Source organism: Mustela lutreola, chromosome 10, assembly GCF_030435805.1.
Source record: "Mustela lutreola isolate mMusLut2 chromosome 10, mMusLut2.pri, whole genome shotgun sequence".
NCBI classification, from domain to species: Eukaryota; Metazoa; Chordata; class Mammalia; order Carnivora; family Mustelidae; genus Mustela; species Mustela lutreola.
Genome location: NC_081299.1, coordinates 28,917,421 through 28,943,293, shown reverse-complemented (window position 1 = coordinate 28,943,293; position 25,873 = coordinate 28,917,421). Strand labels below are relative to the sequence as shown.

Genomic DNA, 25,873 nt, shown 5'->3' with positions numbered 1-25,873 from the left:
ATTTTTACTACGGACATATATTATTTTTTAAAAATTTAGTGATGTAACAAAATGGAAGGGCTAATTTAAGTAAAAAAGGTATAAAACTGTTTGCTATAATTATACTTACAGAACACAAAAATAAAGCAAAAAAACCAAAAAAAACAAAAAAAAAAGTACATGCCTTTACAGAAGGGAGAAAATAAAGCAGAACATTCACAATATTGTTCACTTCCAATGCCCTAGCTCCTAGCACTAATAACTATTTGGTGTTCTTCAGTAAGTACTGGGGTTAGAGAGGAATTCATTTTTTTCCAAAATTTGTCATAATGAGATTATAGAACGGTCAGCATGAAGAAAATACATAGGGGGCACCTGGGTGGCTCAGTGGGTTCAAGCCTCTGCCTTCGGCTCAGGTCATGATCCCAGGGTTCTGGGATCAAGCCCCGCATGGGGCTCTCTGCTCAGCGGGGAGCCTGCTTCCTCCTCTCTCTGCCTGCCTCTCCTGCCTACTTGTGATTTCTGTCTCTCAAATAAACGAATAAAATCTTTAAAAAAAAAAAAGAAAATACATAGGTATATAAAGATATATTGGGGCATGATTTCATACCCCAAAAAAAAGTAAGACAAAGGAAAGCGTTTAAATGTTGTTCGCAGAAAGATATCAAATGCCAGATCTGTAATAAATTAAAGTTACAAACAGGAAAAACCATGTCATTCAGACTAATGGAATGTGAAGTTAGGAAAAAAACAATTATTTTCCATGTGGAATGACAAAGCTTATCTCTACCACTTCAACGTTTTCGACGACTTTGGAATTTGTAAATAGCTGGAGAGTTCACAGTTTGTTTCTTCACCTTCACCTTCTGAGTTTTATCCTACAAAAGAGTAAAAAAGTTACCAGTAAACATCAGGAGAGGGTTTTGAAAAACAATTAGGTTAATAAACTACCATTAGAGAGGCCCTAGTTCAGTCCTTCTCAAAGTGCAGAAGAGAAGAAGCCCACCACCCCAAAGTATCCCCAAACACAATGAATCCTTTTCTCCCCCAGGGACCTAGAATGCTACCAGTGTGTAGAAGTTCTTGGAAAAACTGAGAGGAGAGGTACTCAAATTAATTTTTTTGTAGGGCATATTCTCACAGAACCCTAGCTGAGAAAGGCAGATCTGAAGGATCTGACATTTAAAGGAATGGTACGAATATGAACGGGACACCGCATAATCCTTAGTTGTGCTCTTTAACTACACAATGTTGTCTATTTTTAAACACCAGTGAGTGACACGCACTGTTTTGTTAACCTGTTTAAATGTTACACGTAGCTGCTCACAAGCTATAAAGTTCATGTGCTACCTGATCCTACCCTTGGCTGTTCCAGAGCACTGACTAATAAGCCCCTTATTACCCTTCTTAATCAAGGAACATTTCAACACTGTCAGAGTAACAGACACTGGCTCAAACCACTGCCCCTGAGGAGCAGACATTTTCACTGGGGTTGATTTACACACAGCTGAAATCCAGTTTCAGTTAAGACCTTTACAAGAGGAAGGGGGGGGGCGCCCTCAGGCTCTCTCTCCTCACCAGAAGATCTTTTCGTGTTTGAATTTTCTGTGCAATAACAAACAATTTCTTCTCACGTTCAATCCGCTGTGTCAGGCAGTTATACTGCTTTTGTCTTTCTTTAGCTATCCGCTGCGAAAAAAACACACACACATTTTCAATAAAATGAACAAGATATAAATGAATAAAAAACCTGCTTTTTAATCCACTTAAGTCCCAACGCATAAATGGTTTCATCAACTCCCTTCTCACTCAGAAATCAACATAACAAGGGACTATAAAATTGTCCATTTTAGGAACACCACATTCTAGAGCTAAGCAGAACCCTGGAGACTTGCCCAGGGACACGTGGTTCACCTGGAACAGAGTCAGGACTGTCCCGAGAGTCTCAGAGATCCCAGGAATCTTTCCACTACTACACTAAGCTGTTCAACCTCTATGTGAGCATCCCAGTTACCTAAGGCAATACAGGAATGAGCCAGACCTGGAAACCCTACACAATGTGAACAGAGGACAGAAAGGCCACTGGCCAGTGTGCTGATGTCTGAGAACCACAGAACTCAGAGAGAGGGACTTTTCTGGTGAGAGTGACCCAAGAACACTCCCTGCTGAATCCCCTTCAAAGGCCAGGGGTCCTTCAATTTGGGGGAATTATAAGCCCCTGAGAAACTCATGAAAGCTTTGGATTCTTCTTTTTTTTTTCATTCTTTCTTGAAATAAGCATGTATGTGTGTTGGTACAAATCTGTGCAAACATATATACCCATTTACACAAAGTATCAGAGTGGAAAGAGTGTTCACAGACTTCCTGAAGCCCATCCACAGACTGTCCACCCCTCCAAGTTACAGGTTAAAAATTCCCTTGCAATCACCCACCAGCAGACTTAATGAACATATTTTTGCTCTCAACAGAACCACCGAAAGAAACAATACCACTCGACAAAAATGGCAAGATCCAAACCTTCCCAACTTCTCAAAAGGCGTGTTGGTGAACTGTTTGTTCTGTTTGGAGCACTAATCTCTTTAGGGACTACCACAACACTTGAGAAGTGTTAGTGACACAGCTAATTGAAAATACAACTAATTGACAAACAGGGTTATCACGAGAACACTAGTCAGCCGGCTCCTCAGCTGGAAGTGTTATCTTCAAGAGGGGACTATGACTGGGCTTCAGATTTAAACAATTCACCAATTCTAGCACAGTCTCACAGCAGTGGTTTCAGACAGCTTTTGTTTTCACTTTATTACACAGACTGTCAAATTTATGGGATTACCCAATATAGTCAAACTAATTAGGGGTATTTATATTACTACAGCAAGTTTAGCTGCCTCTGAGCTAGAGAAACTGCTGTGAAATTAAACATTGGAAGCAAAGCTGATGCGGTGTAAATGATTCAAATCAAAACAGAACAGCTGTCTGCTTGAAACACATTGACAGCATTTTTTTAAATGAATCAGTCAGAAGTGAGAGTTCAACTCCAGAAGGCTTTGAGAAAAAAGCATGTCTTCTGCACAAATCCAGTTCCAGAGATGGAAGGCACCATAAGGAAAAGTCAATACAAAACTTTGGTTACAGGGCGCCTGGGTGCTCAGTGGGTTAAAGCCTCTGCCTTCGGCTCAGGTCATGATCCCAGGGTCCTGGGATCGAGCCCCACATCAGGCTCTCTGCTCTGCAGGGAGCCTGCTTCCTCCTCTCTCTCTCTGCCTGCCTCTCTGCCTATTTCTGATCTCTGTCTGTCAAATAAATAAATCTTAAACAAAACAAAACAAAACAAAACAAAAACTTTGGTTACAAATGCATAATACGTAAAGACTTTCTGACATATGGTTGGTGCTAAAGGTGCGGTATCAGAATATACCCATCCCTTAATCTTCAGTGTCCCCTCCTCTCTCTGCATCAGTCACAAGCCTTAAAAGCACAAAGCCCAGAGTGAGAGGTGGGATTCAAATGCAAATCTAAAAGCCAGACCCTAAACTACTGACCATTAGGCCACAAGTTCCCCAATCTTAAAAACCAAGGACCCAAAACCAAAAACAAAACCCCAAGGAACCCTCCTCCACTCCCATCCCCAATGCAGTGACAAAAACCAACCAACCAACCAACCCCAGATGCTCCTAAGCTCAGACTCAAAAAACAACAGAGGAAATTACCTTCAGTCGAGTCTGCTGGGTAACCCCCTTCACTTTCTCCTTCTGCAAAGTCTCTAGTGTTGGTCTATTAAAGACTCTGTCAACAAGTTCCGGGGCTGTTCGCAGGTGAGTGGCAACATCAAACTGCTCAACTGAAAGTCAAGACAATTCTTAAGGCACCCTGTAATGCCAAACACAGACCAACACGCTAGAAATCCCAGAAACCCTCATATATTTCATACCTTCCTTTTTGGTGTCCAAAAAAAACACATGCTTATTCTGCTGCTTCCCCTGGAAATCCAGCAGATGGAGCTCTGATTTTAGTCTTTCAATTTTCTAGAATACAGAACATGATCCCATTTTACATTGGGTTCATCAGGGTCTCAGAAATGAACATGCACAAGTTTAAACCATTTCACATCATTATCACGGGCCACCAAAAAATGTGCCTCATTTTTTTAAAGGAAAAGGTAACTAAAATTTACCAAGCACCAACCATATGTCAGGTACTGGGCTACACATTCCACAAAATTCACTTAACATTCCCATGAGATAGAAATAAGGCATCAATCTCTCAAAAAAGTTAATTTGTCCATAATCATGGGGCTAACAAATGGCAAAGCCAGAATTCAAACCTAAATAAGTCTCATTTCCAAACATGAACGCTTTTCACTCCACCATATTGACTATACTTCTAAATCACTACAACTATCAAGAAGCACTTTTAATCTGTAAATGCCAGAAGAAATCAACTTACAATTTGATACCAGTGAATTTTTATTTTTCTTCAATAACAAAAATACACCAGAACAACGGGTTTCAATTATTACCTTAGCTTCCGCAACCCTTTTCATTTCTATATATTTGACATCCTGGGTTCTCATCAGTTTCAGTTGTTCTGGAGTTACTTCCTCCTTAGTCTCCTTAATTACGTGAACTCCATCCTAAAATCCAAATTTAAAACATACATTGCCTATTAGATTAAAATCATGAATAAGTCATTAACACAGCTCATGACTATGAGCTATGGTATTCGGTTGAATACCATATGCAACAGCGGTCCAGTACACAAAGCCCAAGATGCGTGTTCAATTTAGCACCTTGTCATCCACTCTAAGAACAGCTCCAGACATAAAACAACTCAGATTCCGGAGCAGAAATGCATGCTGTCCATGAAGGGGCAATTTGCCTTGGACAGGGACCAAGAACACCTGGACTAACTAGAGAAGGGCTAAGTAAAGGCCAAGGATCCTTCCTCTCCATCTCTTCCCCCATCCTTATTTTCTTTAATGAGGTGGAGCTCGGAATACCAACTGATCCATTAGGCACCCACCTGGAGTTTAACCCGAGTCATTTTGTAGTAGAATTCATCTGGATTTTTTTCAAGAGCCTTCTTCCGGAGAGCTCTGAGGTATTCCTGTTTTTTTCGGTAGTCACTAAAAGGTTAAATGAGGTTCACAACAAAAACAACAAACTCACAATGAGCAAACTTTAGAAGCATCTAAAGTTTACTTAAAATGAAACCCAAAAAAGCCAAAGCAATGACTAGATTTGATCCAGACTCCACAGTCATTGATGTTGAGCTACTGTCTGTGTAGGCTCCTCTCCTATCCCAAAACTCCCTGAGATTAACATCTCACGTATTTTAGTGCCGTTTACCTCCTCACAGGGAAACACCAAACAAAGCACACATCAGAGCTCATTAGACAGGGTTCTCTTTTTTTCCCAAGATTTTATTTATTTGACAAAGAGAGAGAGAAAGAGAGATCACAAGTAGGCAGAGACGCAGGCAGAGGGAGGGGGGAAGCAGGCTCCCCGATGAGCAGAAAGCCTGATGCAGGCTTCAATCCCAGGACCCCAAGACCATGACCCGAGCCAAAGGCAGAGGCCCAACCCACTGAGCCACCCAGGTACCCCTAGACAGGGTTCTAAAGCAAACTTGGGCACCAAGTGACCAAATAAGATTCAGAAACTCCACAGTGCAATACAGCATATGGACTAGAATCATGGACTCTGGAGCCAGACTATTAGGATGAAAATCTGGACTCTACCACTTCTGGCTAAGTAATGTGGGTAAATTAGCTAACCAATCCATATCTCAATTTAATCTATAAAATGGGTATGATAGTAATAGCCTCCCAGAAGGTTACTGGGAGGAATGCATAAGTGTAAAAATTGCAAGTCTTCTAAAACACTGCCTGGTGCAGTAATAGCATTCAGTTATCATTATTAGCCTTAAAAACTCTGGGACGCAGAGCAATCCACTTAATCCATCACCATCTGTACCGGGAGCACAAAAGGACCTCAGCTGACAAGCATGGTTAACAAACAATTATAAAGTATTCTGCAAATAAAGTGCTAAAGGAAAAGAATGGGGGTAATTGTTTTATAAAATGTTTTCAGAGCTCATTATCACCCACGCTCAGTCTTATGAATCCATCTTTCACATCTCTTCATTCCACACCACACACGCAGTGATGTAAGAGACTCAATGACTGGAATTTTAGATTATATCTCGCATTTCAAGAAAAGGGAGAGGGAAAAAAAAGATTCAGCTTTTGGCTCACACACCAAGGCAGGAGCAAATCAAAGCCAATCTGAGAAAACTATCTAGAGCAACATAATTAAAAAAAGAAAAAAGAAAAAAGAAAAAAAAATTTCACAATGCAACTACAGTTAAATAAATTATGCTCTGCCCAACAAAGAGAAAAGGTTAGGGTCACAGACAAGTATGTAACAGGTTGCCAGAGTTTTGGCCATTTTGTCAATGGCAAGAAATTATCCCGTCAGACACTTGAACAATTCAGCTGCAGTGCAGGGAAGCTGTCAGCTTTCTCGGCAGCACCCCCACCAGAAAACTGAACTCACTCTGCACGAAGTTTGTAATCTTTCTTTTTCTCCAACAGGCCCAGATGTTTTCGAAAGCCAGGCTAGAAGACAAAAGGAAAAAAAAAAACTCTTAGTTTCCTCAGCAAAAACATACTGAAATCAACATAACACCTGACAGGAACAAGAGTCTCTGGAGTGCTCAGTAAATCCATGTCCTTGGAGCCAACTTGCTACCCTGTTCCCTCCCCTCCCCCAACTGGGCTCTGCCCAAGGATGAGAGGTACCATACAGCCGCCAGAGAGGTCACAAGCACTGCCATAGTAGGCTTCCTGGCCTATTAAGGACAGAGAGAGAGGCAACAATGACTCGGCACTAAGCAAGTAGTTGCCAGCTGTACTAAAATTACTACAGACTTAATCCAAGGGTTTATAAAATACTATGAAGGGAAAACATAATAACAGGGAGGCAACTGTGGCAAGGGCACTAAATTTAGTTTGGAGAATGAGGTTCAAATCTAAGCTTTACCTCTTAACAACCTGTGACCTTGGGCAAGTCACTTAACTTCTCTGAGCTGCTGGTTCCTAATTATAAAATGAGTAACAGTACCTGCTTCTCATGATTATCATGAGGATTAAATGAGCCTATATGAGTGGGAGTGTCTGCACATGGCCTGGCACAAAGCAGGTACCCAGTATATTACTATTATATCTTTGGTAAGAAATATCAGAGAAAAAGCCAAGTGTGACACAAAATACTTTTTCTTACACAGAACTTGGATAGTATGGAAGGACTGTATCTTGGCACCATCTTTCTACAAGCTATTTGTTGAGCAATTAATACATGTCAGTGTCTGTGCTAGATGTTTCTGCCCACACGGTAACAGGCCACAGTTATTAGACACCAACTCTGTTACAAAACAATCTGCTATGCTTGTTACAATCTCATTTAATCCCCACAACAAACAAGAGAAGTAGATAAAACACACAACTGTTATCCCAATTTTCCAAAAGGGGAATGAGGCTTGCCCAAGAACACAGAATAACTGGCAAAGCTAGAACTGGAACCCGTTCCATATGGGGCCACAGTCTGTGCTCTTCCTCACCACACGAAGACTGCATCTTCTGCTCTGAATAATCTCAACTTTTGAAGAAGTACATAATACCTCTCTCTGTTTAAACTTCTCCAATAATTTAGATGAGATTTTTAGTCACGTCTCTTATCCTTGAAATGAAATAATAAATAACTCAGTAATTAAAATAACACCAACACTAAAAAGAAATAATAGTAACAAACAGAACACAAGAACAGGTGCTGGTGAGGACATGGAGAAAAAGGAACCTTCTTACACTGGTGTTGGGAATGCAAACTGGTGCAGCCACTATGGAAAACAGTATGCAGCTTCCTCAAAAAGTTAAAAATAGAACTACTCTATGATCCAGGAATCACACTACTGGGTATCTATCCAAAAAATACAAAAACACTAATTCAAAGGGATCTGTCTTATAGGAGACCTGGCATTGTGTCATTAATAGCTCCTCTAAGTACACCTATCCCCTCCAATACAAAACACCAGCACCTCAGTAAAGGATCTAGAGAATAAAGTCTAAATTGACCCAAACATGGAGCTCTCTTGTCAACATGCTTACCCACCTCGCCAGCATGGCCTTCTCTTCATCTCTCCCACAAAGTCCCTCTATTCCTACTCAGACATGACCATGTCATGCTTATGGCCAGCCAAAGAAGCCCGGTCTTCTCTGTTAATCCAAATCAACTACTTACAACTGTGACTTTAGACACACTATTCAATCTCTTTAAGCATCAGAGTTCTCATCTGGAAAATGAGGATAATATCCACCTCACAGACATGCTGCAGATTTAAAGAACATGATCCTGTATAACTGTTGGGCTGTACCTAGCATACAGTAAGTGCTCAAAATGCTATTATCGTTGCCTTTCAAGTCCAGCAAGTTCCATCGTGATGATTTCCCTCATCATCTCTACTCTTTGCTTTCAAATTCCTCATTTGGCATTCTTCACGTGTCATCTCTTATAAAGGTGCCTCTTAATTCATCTTTTAGTGGCCTCTGGATTCAAAACATGGGGCCTGATTCCTGGCTTTGCTGCTTGTCAGTACGCACTGTATGTCTTTGGGCAAGTTAACCTATCTGAGCCTTAGCTTCCCCATCTCCATATGTGAGAAAATAGTAATACCTACTTCCACATGGTGTGAGAGTTAAATGAGATAATGACAGTAAAGCATTCTGCACTTTCTCTGGCTCTGGCATACAACAAACATTTTCTATCATTAGCTTTACACAAGTCCACGAATAGGTTCAGACAGGGTGGCAAACAAATTACACTACTGCTCCCAGCACACCACGGAGCACATAGCAAGTGCACAATAAATGTCTGATAAATGCTATTATGCAGGAAGACTGAACTGCAGTCAAGAGGCCTTAGTTCCATCCCATCAGTCAGAAACACAACCTTGCATGAGCCCTTCTCCCTCTTCCCCAACTGCCAAATGAAGCTGGACCAGATATCCCTAAGGGCCCTTCTGGATTGGTTACCATGTGATTTCTAAGCAAAGTGGAATGAATACACTGATTCTTCATATACTAAACGAATTTCTACTCAACCTTCTCAACACAGACACACCCTCCAAAGTCCTACAACTGTTTATCCACCTGAATTTGGTGTTTGTCACTAGGCAAGTCACTTCAGCTCCCTGGACCTCAGCTTGCTCATCTATATAATGGGGCTAGAAAACATCAACGTTACAGTGTGAGACATAAGCAAAAACGAATGTGGCGGAGCTTCACGGACTTTGCACAATGCCCACGCCAAACGGTGATAAAAACATTATCATCACCAACCTCTTGGGTCACAGACCCCCTATGCAGCGGGCAGGGCCCACAGATGGGATTCCAGTTCCAGCCCGTGTGCGCTTTGACCTCACCTTCCCCCCAGTCAAGCGCTTTATACAGTGTCTCACCCAACTCCCTCCCTGAAAACTCGCAAGACAGCCAATGCTCCCCCTAGAACGAGAACGACGACCCCCGACCCCGCCAAGTCGCGAGGCTCCGCCCCAGGCACGCCCGCGTCTTCAGCATACATTTGAGTTTATTTACGTGCCCCCTTGACGTTGGGAAGGTACCGGGGCCCGCAGGTGGAGAGAGGGAGGAGGCGAGGGTAGCACATGAGGCCACGGGCCAGCACTCGTGGGGCTTGTGCAGTCCTACCTGGCTTCGCTCTCGGTGTTCCCGCTGCCGGGATTTAGCCGCCTTCCGAAAAGCCGCCGCCATGTCTGCTCACGCCTGGAAAAACTCGAGTAGACAACGCCTTCCCCGCAAACCCTCGGCGGCCGCGTCCGCCGATCCTACCGGAAATAGGCCGGGGCGCCAGCTGCCTAGAACAGCCCACGTCCTATCCGCAGCCTATCCGGCGCCTGCTTTTCCGGAACTACGTCCTCCAGCGGAGGCGTCCAGCTCCAAGCTGCTTCTGGGAAGTGTAGTTTCCTGGGTCTAGTCCCGTGACTCTGCAAGAGTCTGTTCTCATTCGCCAGAACTTGTGCACGTGTACCGAGATCTCGTTTTCGCGCTCGGCTCCGCGTTGGCTCCTGGGAACACGTGGCTGGCACTGCCCTCGGGCTGAGCAGGGCTTGGGTGTGCGCATGCGCAGTCACCTACCGCTCCGCTCCAATTACCCGATTTATGCCGTGCGTGACAAGGTACGAGTCGTGTGAATTTTTTATCCTGTGCGGGAAAGCGCACCCTATAGACAGGAGAACTTAAAGCCATGTTTGGCTCTGCCATTTACCAGCTGTGTGACTTTTGACAGGTCTTTGATTTTAATGAGCATCATTTTTCTCGTCCATAAAACAAGGATAATAATAGCGTGTTCTGCTTGCTTCACAGGACTGTCGAGAGGCTCACAGCTGAATGCAGGAGTTCTCTCCCGGCGGTAGTTAAAAGCTTTGAGTCCCTCACACCCTGAAGGAATGGCTGGCTGACAGAATGAGTTTCAGAGGTGGTACAATGTAATGATTAGGACCAAAAACCACAGAGGTGTGTTCTGATCCTAACTGCCATCAGCCAAGGCAAAATTAGCTTCAATGAACCTCGATCTCCCCATCTGTAAAATAATAGTAATAATAGTATGTCCACGGAATTGTTGTAAGGATTAAAAGAACTAATACGTTTAAAGTGCTTAATGCTGTGTTCACCCCTTGAACGAGTTCACAATCAATTGGAGCAATGGTTGTTGTTGTTGTTACTAAAGCTACCAGTAAGGCTAGAGAGAGGGTTGGGCACCGTAGGGCACTTCAGAGGTGTTTGGTTTTCTTTTCTATCACATGAAGCTAACCCTCAGTGAGTTCAGCAATTGCACCCATTTGTCGTGACAGAGCTCACGCCTCACACTGAGGCTTTCCGAGGAAATTCTCTCCTCGGTCCCCGGAGGTGCCAGTCCAGCAGACGGGTGGGCATGACAAAGCTGAAAGTAGCTGAGATCTGCCATGTGAAAAGTTTTTTCCTGCCTCTCAATTTGAGCCTTTTGCCCAACTCAGGTCATAGACATTAACAAACTTGCACCGCATTTGTGACTTAATGCTTAACCGTTGAAAGACAAGGCCCTTCGTGATCTGATCCACCATTCCAGCCCCAGCTCCTTTAAGGGACCCAGGAATCAGCCTTGGGTTTGAATCGCACAGCCACTGCTATCAGCTTGGATTTAGGGCACGTGGTCAAATTCTCTGAGCTCCGCCTCCTATCCTATCAGACAGAAATAATAATATAACCAATTCATACCGCTTTTGTGAGAACCGAAGGAGGCAATGACTAACACTTAGCATGGTGCCTTGCTTGTAGAGGGCATTTAACAGGTTAATTCTCCCGCCCCACCCACCCCCAACCCTGCATACTCTTTAGAAGTCACTCACTTCACCCTCTACACCCACAGAGTATTGCGAGGCTTGGGTTCATGAGAATAGTGTTTCTGGGCAATCTGAAAGGGTGTCTGCTAAGCCATGAGGCCAGGCGGGGGCTCCAGGCAGCCCAGTGGGTAAGAGTGGGCAATACGCCCAGAGAAGGAAGGAAGTTTTCTCACTGGGGAAAGAAGGGCTTGTGATCACAAGCATCGGGGAGTGATTCAGCACCCACAGGAAACTAAGAGAGGCCTGTCAGTTGTCACTCAGGGGCTCCTCTTTAAAAAATGCTTCCAAGGTGAGAGAACAGCCAGAAGACCCAGAGTGAGACCTCCTCCAGCATGAGATAAGGAAGGGTGTGTGGGGGCTTCCTGAGGGGCGAAGGGATTGCCAGATCCCACTCACCCAAGGCTAGTCATCCAGCAATCAGGCTCTTCTTCCAGCCCCAGCTCAGACACACCTGTTCCCTAGAGAAGGGGGGGAGGACTGATGGGAAATGGGAACAGGGAGTCCATGTGGCTGATCCCTAGACCTCCCTGGGGCACGTAGTCCTCCTGGGCCAAGGGAAATGTGAGCCCACTGGAGAGCTAGAAATGGGGAGGGGAAAGGACACATAGCCCCTGCCCTCTACCAGTGTCCCTCCCCCAGGCTGGCCCAAGCCAAAAATCTAATTTTCTCTGGCCTCCTGACTCCCAATCCAAGCAGCAGAACCTTAACACTGGACCATGAAAGGGAATGTGTTGGGCCGAGTGAGTCCCACATACTCAATACCTACTGTGTACTCACCTCTAATACTCATGAGAATGCTGGGAGACAGGGAGTCAAGCACTCTTAAGGGATGAGCAAATGAAGCGTAAAGAGGTTGAGTGACAAAAGAGGCTGCAGGGCCTGCCGGTTAAGCCCTTTATAGCATAAGGAGCTCTGACATTTGATTGTGTGGATTTGAATCCAGCCTTTGCCATTATTAGCTCTGTCACCTTTGGCAGGTTACTTATTCTCTCTGTACCTCCATTTTCTCAACCTTAAAATGGGGATAAGAATACACATTTCATACAGTTGTGGGATAATCAAGTACATTAATGTATGCCAAGTGCTGGGGCGCCTGGGTGGCTCAGTCTTTGAGCATCTTCCTTCAGCTCAGGTATTGATCCAGGGTCCTGGGATGGAGCCCGGTGTCAGGCTCCTAACTCAGCAGGAGGCCTGCTTCTCCCTCTCCCACTCCCCCTACTTGTGTTCCTTCCCTCTCTCACTGTATCTCTCTCTGCCAAAAGATATAGATATTTATTTAAAATCTTTTAAATATATATATATGTTTTTTAAGATTTTATTTATTTATTTGACCTACAGAGATCACAAGTAGGCAGAGAGGCAGGCAGAGAGAGAGCAGGGAAGCAGACTCCCTGCTGAGCGGAGAGCCCGACTCGACTGGGGCTTGATCCCAGGAACCTGAGATCATGACCTGAGCCGAAGGCAGAGGCTTTAACCCACTGAGCCACCCAGGTGCCCCTAAAGCCCCTAAATATATATATTTTAAAGTGTATCTTCTAATATATATATATATATATATATATATATATATATATATATATGCAAAGTGTTTAGGCAGGGAGGGACTGGTGCAAAGAACTCAGGACATGCCAACTCTTATTAAGGCTGTTCAGCAGAGGTTCAAGCGTGAGGAAACACCAGAGACTCCAACTCTATCTTTGATCCGTCACCTTCCTTACTCAGTCTTAAGCCCTCCCTCTCTGAAAGCGGCTCATCTTTGCCCTCTCCTTACCCCAGATCAGACCCTGCCTTGTCATCTACTCCAACCAGGCAATCTTCCCTGCCCTCCCCAGGTCTAGGAGTCACCTACACCTTCAAGACAAAGCCCAGAGCAAGGGCCCACCCATGGGCGGGCTGCTTACTCCCTGGACTCTGGTTAGCAGGTACCTGTGGTCCAAACTGAGGTAGAGAGGAGTGCAAACTGAAGCAGTGCCATTCATTCATTCATCAGATATTTATTATGTGCCGACTTCAGAGTAAGTACTGGGAATGGGGTAGTGAACAAGAAGGACCTAGTCCCTGCCCTCATGGCACTTACAGTCCAGGTATCAGGAACAATAATAAAGCAATTAGTTTGATTTTGGAAGGAAACCTGGCCTCAAGGGTGACTTGGGATCCAGGAAGGCAAGCACATGATTCAGAGATGGGAGTGGAAGGAATTCAGGAGCTCCAGCCTGGATGGGAATGAGTCTCTGCTCTGAGAACTTGGCTGGATCCAGCCTGGGGGATGGGAGATCCTCTGTGGGCACCTGAATCTCGACTCTAGATGCTGAGGTTATTTCTAGGGTTGGTTTGTTGTCTCTTGTTTTGCAAACAGCACAGCAGAGCCTCCTCCTCCCTCCCCCACCCTTCTACATCGAGGCTATTTATGCCTAGTGACAAGCCTGAGGATCCCAGGGGAGTTGGCCTCAAGGACCTGGAGGGGCCTTGTGTCCCTGGCAGGCGCCAGTCCTCCCTCCCAGGCACAGGGAGGAAGCCAGAGGATTGGAAACTGTAGAGGTGGGGGAGGAGGGGTTCCCTCCACTTCCCTCCACCAACCCTGCAGTGCCCCATCTGAGCACACGCTTCACACCCCTCCCTGAGAAATCCAAAAACCATGAGGCCAAGGATTAGGGTCTCCCCTGGGCTTCAAAGGTCAAAACTATTCCTGGGCACTGTGGAAACCAAGGCCAAACTTCTCTGTCCCAGGACGCGGCTGGAGGTGAGGAGTTGGTTACTTCTGTTTTTGCCACTCAGAGCCCTGAAATCAAGCGCTTTGAAGGTCAAGGTCCTCTCCGGGGTTAGGGGATCTTCTCTTCACTGCTTGTTGCCAGAGAACACCTTGGTTCCCACTGGTAGGGCCCTGACGACAGAATCAAAACCACCCTCTCTCTCAGGCTCCATTAAGTACTCTTACAAACTCGGTCTAGGTGTGACCCCCGGGGTGGGAGTGGGGGGTAAGCTGGAAGCGGGGGGAGGGGCGCACTCACGAAGAGGCAGGGACTCTTGGTCCCCTAATGGACCTTGGTTTGGTCTGCTGGGTACTGTACCCCTTCCTTGAGATGGAGTAGAGCAGTCTCCCGCTGGCTGCCGGTAAGAGAGGGGAAGGCAGGGGGAGAGTAAGGCGAAAGCGAAGAGAGGACGGGGGCGGGGTCCTGGCCACCCGGGAAGGTTGGGAGAGCCAGGTTAAACTGGGCCAGCCGAGGGGACCTGGAGCGGGCTCCAGCGCAAAAAGGAGATGTGGGCGGGGTCTGGCCCCCAGCTTCTGGGATGCGGGGCCGGGGCGGGGTCCCCACCCCGCGGCCAGGGGCGGCCAGGGGGCGGGGTCCGGGCGGGGCGGGCCCCGCGCGCACTTCCTCGGGGAGGGGTTGGGGCAATGCTCCCACTCGCCCACACAGTCCGTGTGCAGCCGGCAGCCTCGCGGACGCCTTGCTCTGCCCCAGCCCTGCCCGGCCCGCAGGTACGAGCCGGCGAGGGACGCGCGGCCCGGCTTCCCCTCCGCCGCCGCCCGCTTCGAGGTGAGCTCCCCACCGAACCCGGCTCCGAATCCCCGCTCCCTGCCCCAGCCGCCGCCCCCTGCTCCCGACCCGGGTCCGGCCGAGATGACCCGGAGCGCGCTGGGAGCGGGCGGCGCGGGGGCGCTGAGCCCCGGAGGGTGCCTCCCGGATCGCACTGATCCTGGACTCCAAGCGGGGCGGAAGCTGCTCCGAGACTTGGGCGGGGGAGGGGGCCAAGTTTGAAACCGAGAAGCCAGAGTGAAGCGAGCCACCGGGAGGGTTCGAAAAACTGAGGCTCCCAGAAAGCCCGGTGGAGCGCGACCGAGACTGGGACAGGAGAGTCAGGCTTAGACAGGAGGCTGCAGGGATACCCGAGGAAGGGACAGAGGCTTGGCGGTAGAGTCACCGAGAGGCAGACCCGAGGCAGAGGGACCGACCCAGGTTTTGTGGAGCGGAGCATCTGAAGGAGAAGCGTGCATTGCCCCCCGTGGACACGTTGTAGCGACCTTCCCGGGGCTTTGCAGGGTCTTTGGCAAGTGAGGGGCGCTGAAGCCTAAGATTCGTTAGCCTCGTGATAGATTAGCCTCTGTGAGGCCTAGAGAACCCTCCAGAAACTGGAGACAGAGACACTCAGCAACAGAGGTGCTAAGTGAGAGAAGGGGTAGGAACCCCTTAGAGAGACTCAGATACCAAGATTTGGGTATCCAGGGGTAGAAACCCGCGGGGGTGTGCGGGGGCATTGGGAGCTAACCAGCCAGAGAGATAAACGCAAAACAGAAAGACCGCTCAAGTGTGCAGAGGAACTGACTGGCTGAGTGGGGCAGAGCTGGCTTTGATGGGGGCGCATTGACAGCTTCCCAGACAGACCTGTAAAGACTCTGGCCTGAAAGACTGGGAAGCAACAATGTGGGGAAACAGAAACTCTGGGCCAGCCAGACCCCTGTGAGGCAGAGGACCTGAGACAGACTGAGATCAAAAAGGAGCCCCAGGCATATACCAAGACAGCCCAACTTATTTTTAAACTCACATCTTGGAAGGGCTGCTTCAGCCCTGGGGGACTCAGGGTGAATGAACTGTTCCTCTGCTGTCCCCAAGGCAGCTGCTGGATCCTGCTTCCCACCCCCCTTCCCCTACACTCCTTTGACTCCTAGGCCCCATGGGGGGAGGAGAGGAGAGAAGGAAAAGTTTGGGGTTGGTGCCTGATAGCAGGAGGTGAGGGGGTGGGGGGAATTAGGTTTCTCCCCTTAAATCTCCTGTCAGTTCATGGGAGCTGGGGGAGGGGTCTGTTCTGATCCTAACTCACAGCTGTGGGACCTGGCCAGGGTCCTCCTGGACAGTGCATGGTGGAGGGGGGCGAAGGAGTTGAGCGGTTGGCATGGGTAGTTGGAAAGGCTTCTGGGTGTCTTCCAACAGCAGGGTTGGCAGCTGGGGGAGAAGAGTGAGGTTCCTGTGCTGGTGATGTCACCCCGTATCTCCCATACCCCTGCTCTTAAGTGTTGACCACCCCCTTTACTGCCACTGCAGCAATTTTAGGGAGAAAAACAGGAAAGGGCTCCAGGCTGGAAAGCAGGCCTTTCTGAGACCTGAGTGACCTTGGGCCTGGCTTGTCCCTGGTTTCTATGCTCAACTGTAAGATGGGAATGATCCCCTATCCTGCCTGTCTTCTGTGAGATATGGTGAAATGGTGGATAGGATGGCACTTCGTGCAAAGCAGGACATCGTGCAGGTACTTAGACCTGTGTACCTGGGTGACGAGTCTCTCTGGGGTCAGGCTGGTCCCACTGAGCTCCCTGGCCACGTCCTGGGCATCTTTACTTCTCCCAGCAGAACAGGGCTGGGGCAGCGGGGGGGCTCTTTGTTCTATCCGTGGGTCTACCCTGAGAACTTCCAGGTCAAAACCCAGGCCAGCTCCCTGACCCAGGCCTGGCTCAGAAACTTCTCTGACCCCTGGTGTGTGAGGGGCTAATAATAAAAACACCAACGGCTACCATTTTACTGACTACTCACTTTCTGCCAGGTGCTTTCCAAGCACCAACATTTCAGCCTGACAGCAACCGCAGGAGTAGGAGGTAAGCTTAGATAAGGAAACAGGCCCAGGGACCCTAAGTGACTTGCCCAAGATCACCCAGCTAGTAAGCGAAGAAGTCAGGATTCAGATCCACATGCCACATTTGAGCCTCTGTAAGCCAAATGCCTCAGCCATTTATCCAGCCGTTCTGAGCTCTGGAAGGTTCACCAGGATGTGTCAGATGTGTGTGTGTCTGGGTCAGGTGTAGGGGTGTGTGTGTGTTGGTGGAAGCAGGGACTGCAAACCATCTGGCAGACTGAGCAGTCTCCCCTTGCACCCCCCCCATACCCCACTAGCCATGAAGGAATATAAGACTGGCTGTCTTCAGTCCCCTAGCCCTGCCAGGGAAAGTAGGAGGGAGATGGTGAGGGAGGGGGATGGGCAGGGACAGGTGGGCCTTGATTGTGCCCTTCACTCTGTCCTCATTAGCATCCAGCTGGACAGACTAAGAGCCTGGGGGATTCTGGGAAGGAAACAGAAGCCATGCCCATACCCTATTTGGGGTGCCCCTGTTTCAGAGTGGTGACTGCCTCCCAGGGTGTGGCCCCAGGGCTAGCCTGGGCCCGGGAAGGTGATGGCTGCTGTGGGCCACGCCAGGAAGGAAGGAAAAGACTCGGGTCACTCCCGGACAGACCACAGCCACACGCTCCACCTGTGTTGCCCCCTGCTGCCCAGTGGCTGACAGCCCAGGCAACCCTCAGATGCTGGGCCAGAGGAAACCCAGCCTGACTGGTGGGGAGTGGACCAAGAAAGAGGTCTACCCTCTACTGTACAGCATAGCCCTCCTCCAGAATCTGCTCTCTGAAGATCCCAGCCCCTGGAGGCCTCACGGCCTGGCCTGGGGTATGAACTTTGTATTCCCCCCCAACACACACATTGTACAGAAGGGCAGCTTTGAGTTCACAGAACATCCCTTCAAGAGCCAGGCCCTCCAGGCTTGGGCGTTTGCTGGCACCTGGAATCTGAACTCCAAGCCAGAGCAATGCTTCTTGGCCAGAATTTCCCACTGGGGGTGGCCGAGAAAAGGAGCACTTTTCCTTCAGCTTGAGCCTGGGCAGGCTCTGGGGACTGCCAGTTAGTGGTGGCGGGGGGGGGGGGGTAGTGGGTTGGTGGGTTCCTTTGTCCTCTCCAGGCTCCTCTGCAGCTGTGAGAACATCCCCTTCCCATGAATCCTGGTGGTTCCTCTCCACCCAGCCAGGGATCCCAGCCCTTAGAAAGCAAGCTTCATGACGAGGACGCTGGGGGCGGGGAGCTCTGAACCTGGGGCTAGAGACTGGAGTCAGGGGCAGCAGAAGGGACTGGGAACCCCACTTCCCTGCCCCCCCACTCCCTATGCTCCTGTTCCAGAGGCAGCTGTGTGGATGACCTCATCCCGCAAACATGCTTTGTTCCTGAGAAAATGGAAAGTGTCTGAGGTTTAGTGGGGGCTGGGGCTGGGTTCTGCAGCAGCAGCTCTGAGGGCTCCCCCTTGCCTGACTCCCCACCCAAGAGGGGGCCTGATTGGGGAGAAAATGTCTTCTGTGGCTCCCATTCCCTCACCCTCTACTCCCCCTACCCCAAACCCTCAGAAACCAGAAAAGCTGGGGAGACGCTGTTTCTCCCAGAGGCAGGGGGAGGGAAATAATGACCCAGGGGACTGGAAAGATCTGCCAGGAGGGATGCCTGGCTGGAGATGGCAGGGGCATGCTGCGTAATCCCGTCTTCAGTTCCCCGTCCCTCCCCAGGCATCTCACTTCCTTTTTCTTGCCCCTGTTGCTGGACAAACCCGACATCTAGCCATCCTTCTGCCACAGCTGCTGCAGATGTGCAGGCCAAGGCTGCCCAGGCTGGTGTGACCAAGAGACCCAGCAGGGGCTGCATGGGGTGAGGGCAGAGGGTCCAGCTGGGGAAGCTTGGCTGTGTCCAGCTTACAGGATTTCCTTCCTGCTTAAACCTAGCCTGAGCCTCTGAAGTCCTTGCTTGGGCTGATTCTCCCGGACGGAAGGAGGCCCGAGGTGACTTCCACCTCCACCATTCATGGCCCAATATCCCTCTAACATTCCACTGGCTTCTAGACCGGGAGAGGGCGGGCACAGCCCATTCATATCCCTAAGCTCCTCACTCCAGGAGCTCTGAGTGGAGGTTCCTTTTTCCATATCCCTAAGGCCCCTTCCTGGGAGTCAGAAGAGGGCGGGAGTGCTCTTCACTCGCCATAGAGAGTGGGGTGACTCTCTGCCCCTGCTCCTGTCCCTTTGGGGACAGTAGGGACAGTAGAAGCTAAACTCAGGCTGGGGCAGGAAATGAGTCACTGACCCAGGAAAAGCCCCCTCCCCCCAGATCTGCCAAGGCTCAGATAAGAAAACAACTTCTGCTTCCTGATTTTTTCCTGACCCCTTCTCCCCCGCCTCACACGCCGTTAAATACAGAAGTAAACATGCACAACTGGCTTTCCAGAAGCACCCCCATCTTCATCATCTGCTGTTTGGACCCCACATTTCTTAGGCCTGGTCTCTTGGGCTTGTTGTTGTTATAGTTGTTGTTTTTTACACAAAGGGCTTTGGCAAGGGCCTAAGCCACAGCCCGACTGAGTGACCCATGCCCCACCTTTGGCACCTGGCAGGGCTCACTCACAGCCACCATGAGCGAGGCCTTTGACTGTGCAAAATGCAGTGAGAGCCTGTATGGCCGCAAATACATCCAGACGGACGATGGCCCCTACTGTGTGCCCTGCTATGACAGCACCTTTGCCAACACCTGTGCCGAGTGCCAGCAGCTTATCGGGCACGACTCCAGGGTAAGGACTGGACCAGACCGGGCAAGGAGTGGGTGGAGGCTGGCAGAGGGGCACGGGTGCCAGGCCCCTGCCATGCTCCCTGCAGGAGCTGTTCTATGAAGACCGCCACTTCCATGAGGGCTGCTTCCGCTGCTGCCGCTGTAAGCGCTCCCTGGCCGACGAGCCCTTCACCTGCCAGGACAACGAGCTGCTCTGCAATGATTGCTACTGCAGCGCCTTCTCATCACAGTGCTCCGCCTGCGGGGAGACCGTCATGCCCGGTACGTCCCTGGAGGCCCCGCCATGCACCTGCCACCCTGATGCCAGGCTTCTGCGCAGGCTCCGTGCATGGCCAAGGGACGGGCACGTGTACGGTGCATCCCGGGAGGCTTAGTATTACAAAGACCTGCACGCATGGCATCTTTTTGGAAATTGAGCACGTACAGGACCAGTCCTGCCTGTACACTCGTGGGAGATGAGCGTGCCCAGGGACTGGCATGCCCAGGGATACAAATGAGCGCTTAGCATGTGCAGGAACCCACATGCTTGGAATGTTCCTAAAGGTTTAACATGTGCCAGACCTGGTACAAACCTGTGGGCTTACCATGCATGGGCAGACTGACAAGCTTGAAACACACCTGTGTATTTAGTACACTAGGAGCGAGGAGTTCAGTGAGACCATCCTGCTGGGCGCATCAGGGCTTGGTAGAGATGGGTAAACAGGGCCTAACATGTATGGTGACCTTCATTCCTCGTAGATAGGTGAGGGCTGAGGACATGTGGACAATGACATGATTAGTAGATACCAAGGCTTCGCATGTACTGAATCCAGGTGCCCGGTATTAGAATCCAGTAGGGGCAGAGACTCGCTGGCGTAGTGCACCTGGGTCTTTGCAGGTGTGCTAAAGCTATCGTGTCTGGTGTGTAAGGGCTTAGCATGTGCTGAGTCATCGTGCCTGTGACATGGAGGCCTGGTGGATGCTGACGTGGTCCTATCTAGCACATGTGGGGACTTCACACATGCCAGACCCTCGTGTCTAGATTCTGGGGGCCTAGCATGTGTCGTCTTGGGGAGGAGCGGGTCGTGGGTGCCATACGGGTGGTGAGGGTCCTGATGTGTGTGTGTGTGGATGCTACCCAGCTTAGGCTTTGGGAACAGCGGGGTCTCTTCTCGGGGGCAGCAGAGGGCAGCCCTCAGGAGCTTGGGACCCAGCCTCTGAGAGGGACCCCTGTTCCCCACAGGGTCCCGGAAGCTGGAATATGGAGGCCAGACGTGGCACGAGCATTGCTTCCTGTGCAGCGGCTGTGAACAGCCTCTTGGCTCCCGTTCCTTCGTGCCGGACAAGGGTGCTCACTACTGCGTCCCCTGCTATGAGAACAAGTTTGCCCCTCGCTGTGCTCGCTGCAGCAAGGTGGGGGCAGGGCCGGTCGGTGGTGGGGAGTGAGCGAGGCTCTGTCCCAGGGTGGGGATCACCGCTCCCCACTGCTGACCGGTGCTGCCCCCACAGACGCTGACGCAAGGCGGCGTGACCTACCGTGACCAGCCCTGGCATCGAGAATGCCTGGTCTGCACGGGATGCCAGATGCCCCTGGCAGGGCAGCAGTTCACCTCCCGGGATGATGATCCCTACTGCGTGGCCTGTTTTGGAGAACTCTTTGCACCCAAGTGCAGCAGCTGCAAAAGCCCCATCACAGGTGCGACATGGGTCAACGAGCATGGCGGGTAGGGTGCAAGCAAGGGAACGGGATCGGGATCTGGAATGGGGTGAGTCTGAGGGACAGGACTACGCTCTGGATCCTCAGAGCTAACCTCCAGCCTCCCTCCAGGACTCGGCGGAGGCAAGTATGTGTCCTTTGAAGACCGCCACTGGCACCACAGCTGCTTCTCCTGCGCCCGCTGCTCCACCTCCCTGGTGGGCCAAGGCTTTGTGCCGGATGGAGACCAAGTGCTGTGCCAGGGTTGCAGCCAGGCAGGGCCCTGAGCCAGGACTCCGGGGCCCAGGGCCTCCCAAACCAGGGCTCCAAGGACTAAGGCTCCTTTTCCATACCATCTTTGGGACCCAGCCCCTCCTCAAATCAGGGCTCCTCCTGGGCTCCAGGATTTAGCTTCCCCACTCCAACACCCCCATACCGGTACTCCCTGACCCAGGGCCCCCAAACCTGGACCTTTATGGAGCCTCCATGGTTCAAATCCCTTTCGCCAGCCTGGACTTCAGGATTCAGCCCTTTCCCCACAGTCTGGTGCCCAGACCAAGACCTCTCCCCAGATCAGGGCTCTCTATCCAACCCTCCAAACCTGGACTCTGGGACCCAGGCCCCCTTCAATCTAGACTTCTTTCCAGAGACTTTAGGTCTTCTATGGGTGCCTGAGAAGCCCTCAGAAGTGGACTCTTCTCAGGCTTGATCCTCCCCACCCCCAATCCCACCGTATCCCCAGGGCTGGGGCTCTCTAGGCAGCAAATCAGGGGTTCACTGTTTAAGGGGATCCTAGAGCACAGGGTTTTGCCCAGTCCGTGTCTGTCGAGTGTTTTCTCATTTTGTTTGCGCTCCATTTTGCCCAGAGATGGGCAGAGGGGTGGAATTGGTTCATTCCCCCCTCTTCCAGATTCTGCAATAAAGCAGTGTGAGGAAGCAAAGGCCTCTCTGTGTTTGTCCGCGGGTGGTGGGGTGGGGGGTTCCCTCGCAGACCGGGAGACTCAGGCTCTTCCAGACCTCCTCCGTGCAGGGCAGAGGAGGAAGCTGCTGGGCCACGGGGTGGGAAATCTCCTGAGAACTGGGATCCCCGACGCTGCTACCGTCCCTCTCAGGCTTAACCAGCCTCCCCAGTGCTGGCGAAGGGCTTTTTCCTCCGGGTGGGGGTGGGAGGGGTTTGGGGGAGGTCCCGGACTCGAGTGGAGTTGGCGGTGGGTTCCCCGCTGCAGTACAAACCGCCCCCCTCTTTTAGCAGCCCTTCCCAAATCCCGCAGAGCACCCCGTGCGGATTCCCAGTCTGGACCCAGACCCCCAACCCCCTTCCCCCTCTTCCCGAGGATTAGCGGAGGCGGCCCGGGAACCGCTCGCGGCCGCACGTTTTTTGCCAAAAAAGGCAAGGATGCAGCTGCACGCGCCGCGGGAACATCTGGATCCGATTCCCGGCATGAATGGGTCACGGCCCCGCCCCCCCCGTGATTCAGGGGCGGAGGCGGGAATGAGAGAGGGGGGCTGTCCCCCGAAGTGGGGAGATGGGGCGGAGCGCTGCTCCCCTCTGCCGGCGTCCGACGCCGGCGGCCCCTGCCCCGCCCTCGGCCCCGAACGGTCGGTGGCACACTGGTGCGCCCTCGCCGGGCGCGCGGCTTAAGGAGCTCCTGGTCCCGCTCGCCGCCTCCTGGGGTGGGGACCGGCGCCACGGAGGGGCCCACGGGTCCGGCTGACCCGCGTGATCATCTGTATCTCACACTAAATGCTCCCAGAAATCCTGCGGGGCGCGCATTTTTCCACTTCACAGAGGTGGAGACTCCACTCGGCAGTTCCACAAAGTCACCTAGGTAGTCAAAGGTAGATTCCTTTCAGACTGCCTCCCGGGCGGATTCGAATCCTAAACTTTCTGGGGCTGTGGTTGACATGTTCAACAAACCTTTACAAATACCCACCACGCGTGCTTATAATTAATAATTACATGTTTACATTTTTGTCTCTCCCATCGGCTTCTTCGAGAACTGGGCTCGCGCCTGCCTTGCTCGCACTACTGTTCTCAGCTCCTGGTACTTACTACGTGTTCAATAAATACTTGTTGAGGAAGAGTCGTCCGAGCATAGAAAACAGCTGGTGCAAAGAAAGGGCGAGCTGAAAAAACATATGGCGCTTCGGGCAGCAGCAAATAATTTCATTCGGAGGAAGTGCCGAGAGACTAAAATGGCAGGCAGAGGCCAGGTCGCAAAAAATTTAATGCCAAGTGAAACAGACCTCACCCTACGGGTAAAGCAGCCAGTGGAAATGTTTAAGCAGGGGCATAAGTGATCACTCTGGCTACAGCATGAATAATGGATAGCAGGGGTAAGATGAGCAGGCTCTGTTGGAAGCTGGTGCACTGGTGGAGGAGAGAGGTAAAGAGGCATCCGGGTGGAAAAAAAGCAAGACTTGGTGACTGGCTCAAGGCAATGAAGGCTTTAAGGGAAAGAAGGTGAATGCTTTTGCTTAAGTGGTCCACCCCCCTAAGAGGAAAAGATACACAGTTACGGTGTCATTGATTTCAAGAGAAACATTTTTCAGATTTAACATCTTGGAAACCCAGATGCATTGTATAGTAGAAGATGTGACATAGTTTAACAATTTTTTCTTTCTTAGTGGAACATAAAATAATGGTGGAATTAACATTTGATGGCATCTCATATTTGATGAAATATGGTAGATTCCAAACCCTACCAAACACACACACACACACACACACACACACACACACAGATTGTCTTCAGTCTTTTTTTTTTTTTTTTTAAAGATTTTATTTATTTGATAGAGAGAAATCACAAGTAGATGGAGAGGCAGACAGAGAGAGAGAGGGGAAGCAGGCTCCCTGCTGAGCAGAGAGCCCAATGCAGGACTCGACCCCAGGACCCTGAGATCATGACCTGAGCCGAAGGCAGCGGCTTAACCCACTGAGCCACCCAGGTGCCCCTGTCTTCAGTCTTAAATAGAGATTTCCCACCTCTTTGGGGAGGGGTGGGGCACCTCTGGTGAATTTTGCCAGGGGTGCTCTCTTTAAGGTTGAAATCTTGCTTAAATTTTTAGGCATAAATATAACCCTCAAAACACCCCATGAGCCGGCAAGACAAGAGTCATTATCATCCTGTGTTATTTTTCAAACTTTAAAAAACAAAAAGCAACGCATTCCTATTTTAGAAAAATTGGAGACTTACAAAAAGTAAAGAGAATAGGTAAATCACTAATAATTCCTTGATATATTACAGCCTCCTGGTTCTTTTTTGTTAAGCATGCTTACGTACATACATATTTTCATTTTGAGTTTTAAGTTTATTTTTTAAAATGCGAAAGTGGGGTGGGTGGCTCAGACGGTTAAGCAGTTGCCTTCAGCTCAGGTTATGATCCCAGGGTTGGGCTCTCTGCTCAGTGCAGAGCCTGCTTCTCCCTCTCCCTCTGCCATTCCCTCTGCTTGTACTCTCTGGCTCTCTCTCTCTATCTGTGTGTGTGTGTGTGTGTCTGTGTGTGTGTGTGTCAAATAAATAAATAAACATTTTTCAAAAATGTGAAAGTAATACATGTACATGTTAAGAAAAAAACCTTTCATGCTGAGTACACACAAAGAAAAGTTTCCCGCCTGTACCAGATCTTCTGGGATATCTCCTCATAAACAACCATTGTTTACTGTTACTTGGATATCCTCACAGAAATAACCTCTTCATGCATCTATTTTTACACACACTATTAGGTGTCTAGATTTTTTTTCACTTTGTGTGGCCATCTTTCCATTGAGTTCATATAGATTTTTTTAAACAGCTTTATTGAGGGATAAGTTCCATAAAGTCCATAACATAAAATTCACCCGCTTTGAGTGTACAATTCAATTACTTTGAACAAATTTAATAGCATTGTGGAACTCTCTCCACAATCCAATTTTAAAACATATCTATCACCACCAAATTTGCTGTCACTTCCAATCTTATTTCCAGCCACAGACAACCACTCATCTACTTTCTGCCTCCATAAATTTGCCTTTCTGGACATTTCCTCTCAATATATCCTATGTTGTTTTTTGTGTATGGCTTCTTTTTCTTAGTATGATGTTTTCATGGTTCGTTTATATTGTAACATTCCTTTATTGCTGAATACTATCCCACTGTATGGATATACCACATTTTCATTCATCAGCTAATGGATGTTGGAGCTGGGACCAGTTTTGTTGATTATAAATAACACTGCTATGACCGTCTGAAAATATGGACATATCTTTTAATTTCTATACCTAGAAACTTGCTTCATTCTTTTTTTTATGGCTGTATAGCATTTCACTGCGTGAATGTACCATTTTTTTATTTAACCAGACCCCTTGCTTACAATTAGATTTTTCTCCACATGTGAACTTATTATTGTTTTTTAAAATATTTTATTTCAGAGAGA

General features: G+C 49.5%; 2 protein-coding genes across 3 annotated transcripts; one reads left to right on the top strand and one right to left on the bottom strand.

Moving 5' to 3' along the window:
• Positions 1-534: 534 nt before the first annotated feature.
• UTP11 (UTP11 small subunit processome component) lies at positions 535-9,903 on the bottom strand. Its single transcript, XM_059137062.1, has 8 exons — positions 9,737-9,903; positions 6,534-6,595; positions 4,999-5,101; positions 4,496-4,609; positions 3,908-4,001; positions 3,687-3,817; positions 1,558-1,668; positions 535-857 (listed from the first exon to the last, which is right to left on the bottom strand). Exons 1-8 carry the CDS (start codon positions 9,797-9,799, stop codon positions 774-776), a joined length of 762 nt encoding a protein of 253 aa, XP_058993045.1. The 5' UTR covers positions 9,800-9,903; the 3' UTR covers positions 535-773.
• Positions 9,904-14,784: 4,881 nt separating this feature from the next.
• On the top strand, positions 14,785-22,398 carry FHL3 (four and a half LIM domains 3). 2 transcript variants are annotated; one of them, XM_059137222.1, is made up of 6 exons: positions 14,831-14,963; positions 19,610-19,783; positions 19,869-20,043; positions 21,005-21,174; positions 21,271-21,457; positions 21,590-22,398. In XM_059137222.1, exons 2-6 carry the CDS (start codon positions 19,628-19,630, stop codon positions 21,742-21,744), a joined length of 843 nt encoding a protein of 280 aa, XP_058993205.1. In that variant the 5' UTR covers positions 14,831-14,963; positions 19,610-19,627; the 3' UTR covers positions 21,745-22,398. The 2 variants fall into 2 exon arrangements, with proteins under 2 accessions (XP_058993206.1, XP_058993205.1); XM_059137223.1 differs by lacking the exons at positions 19,610-19,783; positions 19,869-20,043 and having other exon boundaries at positions 14,785-14,963.
• Positions 22,399-25,873: the final 3,475 nt, after the last annotated feature.

What these genes read in the sequence shown, in the direction of transcription:
- UTP11 (XM_059137062.1), bottom strand. Translation starts at nt 9,799, where the DNA reads ATGGCGGCGGCTTTTCGGAAGGCGGCTAAATCCCGGCAGCGGGAACAC. An exon ending in TGACTCGGGTTAAACTCCAG is followed by an intron (nt 4,610 to 4,998) that starts GTGGGTGCCTAA and finishes TTTGGATTTTAG; the next exon opens with GATGGAGTTCACGTAATTAA. An exon ending in AAAGGGTTGCGGAAGCTAAG is followed by an intron (nt 4,002 to 4,495) that starts GTAATAATTGAA and finishes TCTGTATTCTAG; the next exon opens with AAAATTGAAAGACTAAAATC.
- FHL3 (XM_059137222.1), top strand. Translation starts at nt 19,628, where the DNA reads ATGAGCGAGGCCTTTGACTGTGCAAAATGCAGTGAGAGCCTGTATGGC. An exon ending in CGGGGAGACCGTCATGCCCG is followed by an intron (nt 20,044 to 21,004) that starts GTACGTCCCTGG and finishes TGTTCCCCACAG; the next exon opens with GGTCCCGGAAGCTGGAATAT. An exon ending in CTGCAAAAGCCCCATCACAG is followed by an intron (nt 21,458 to 21,589) that starts GTGCGACATGGG and finishes GCCTCCCTCCAG; the next exon opens with GACTCGGCGGAGGCAAGTAT.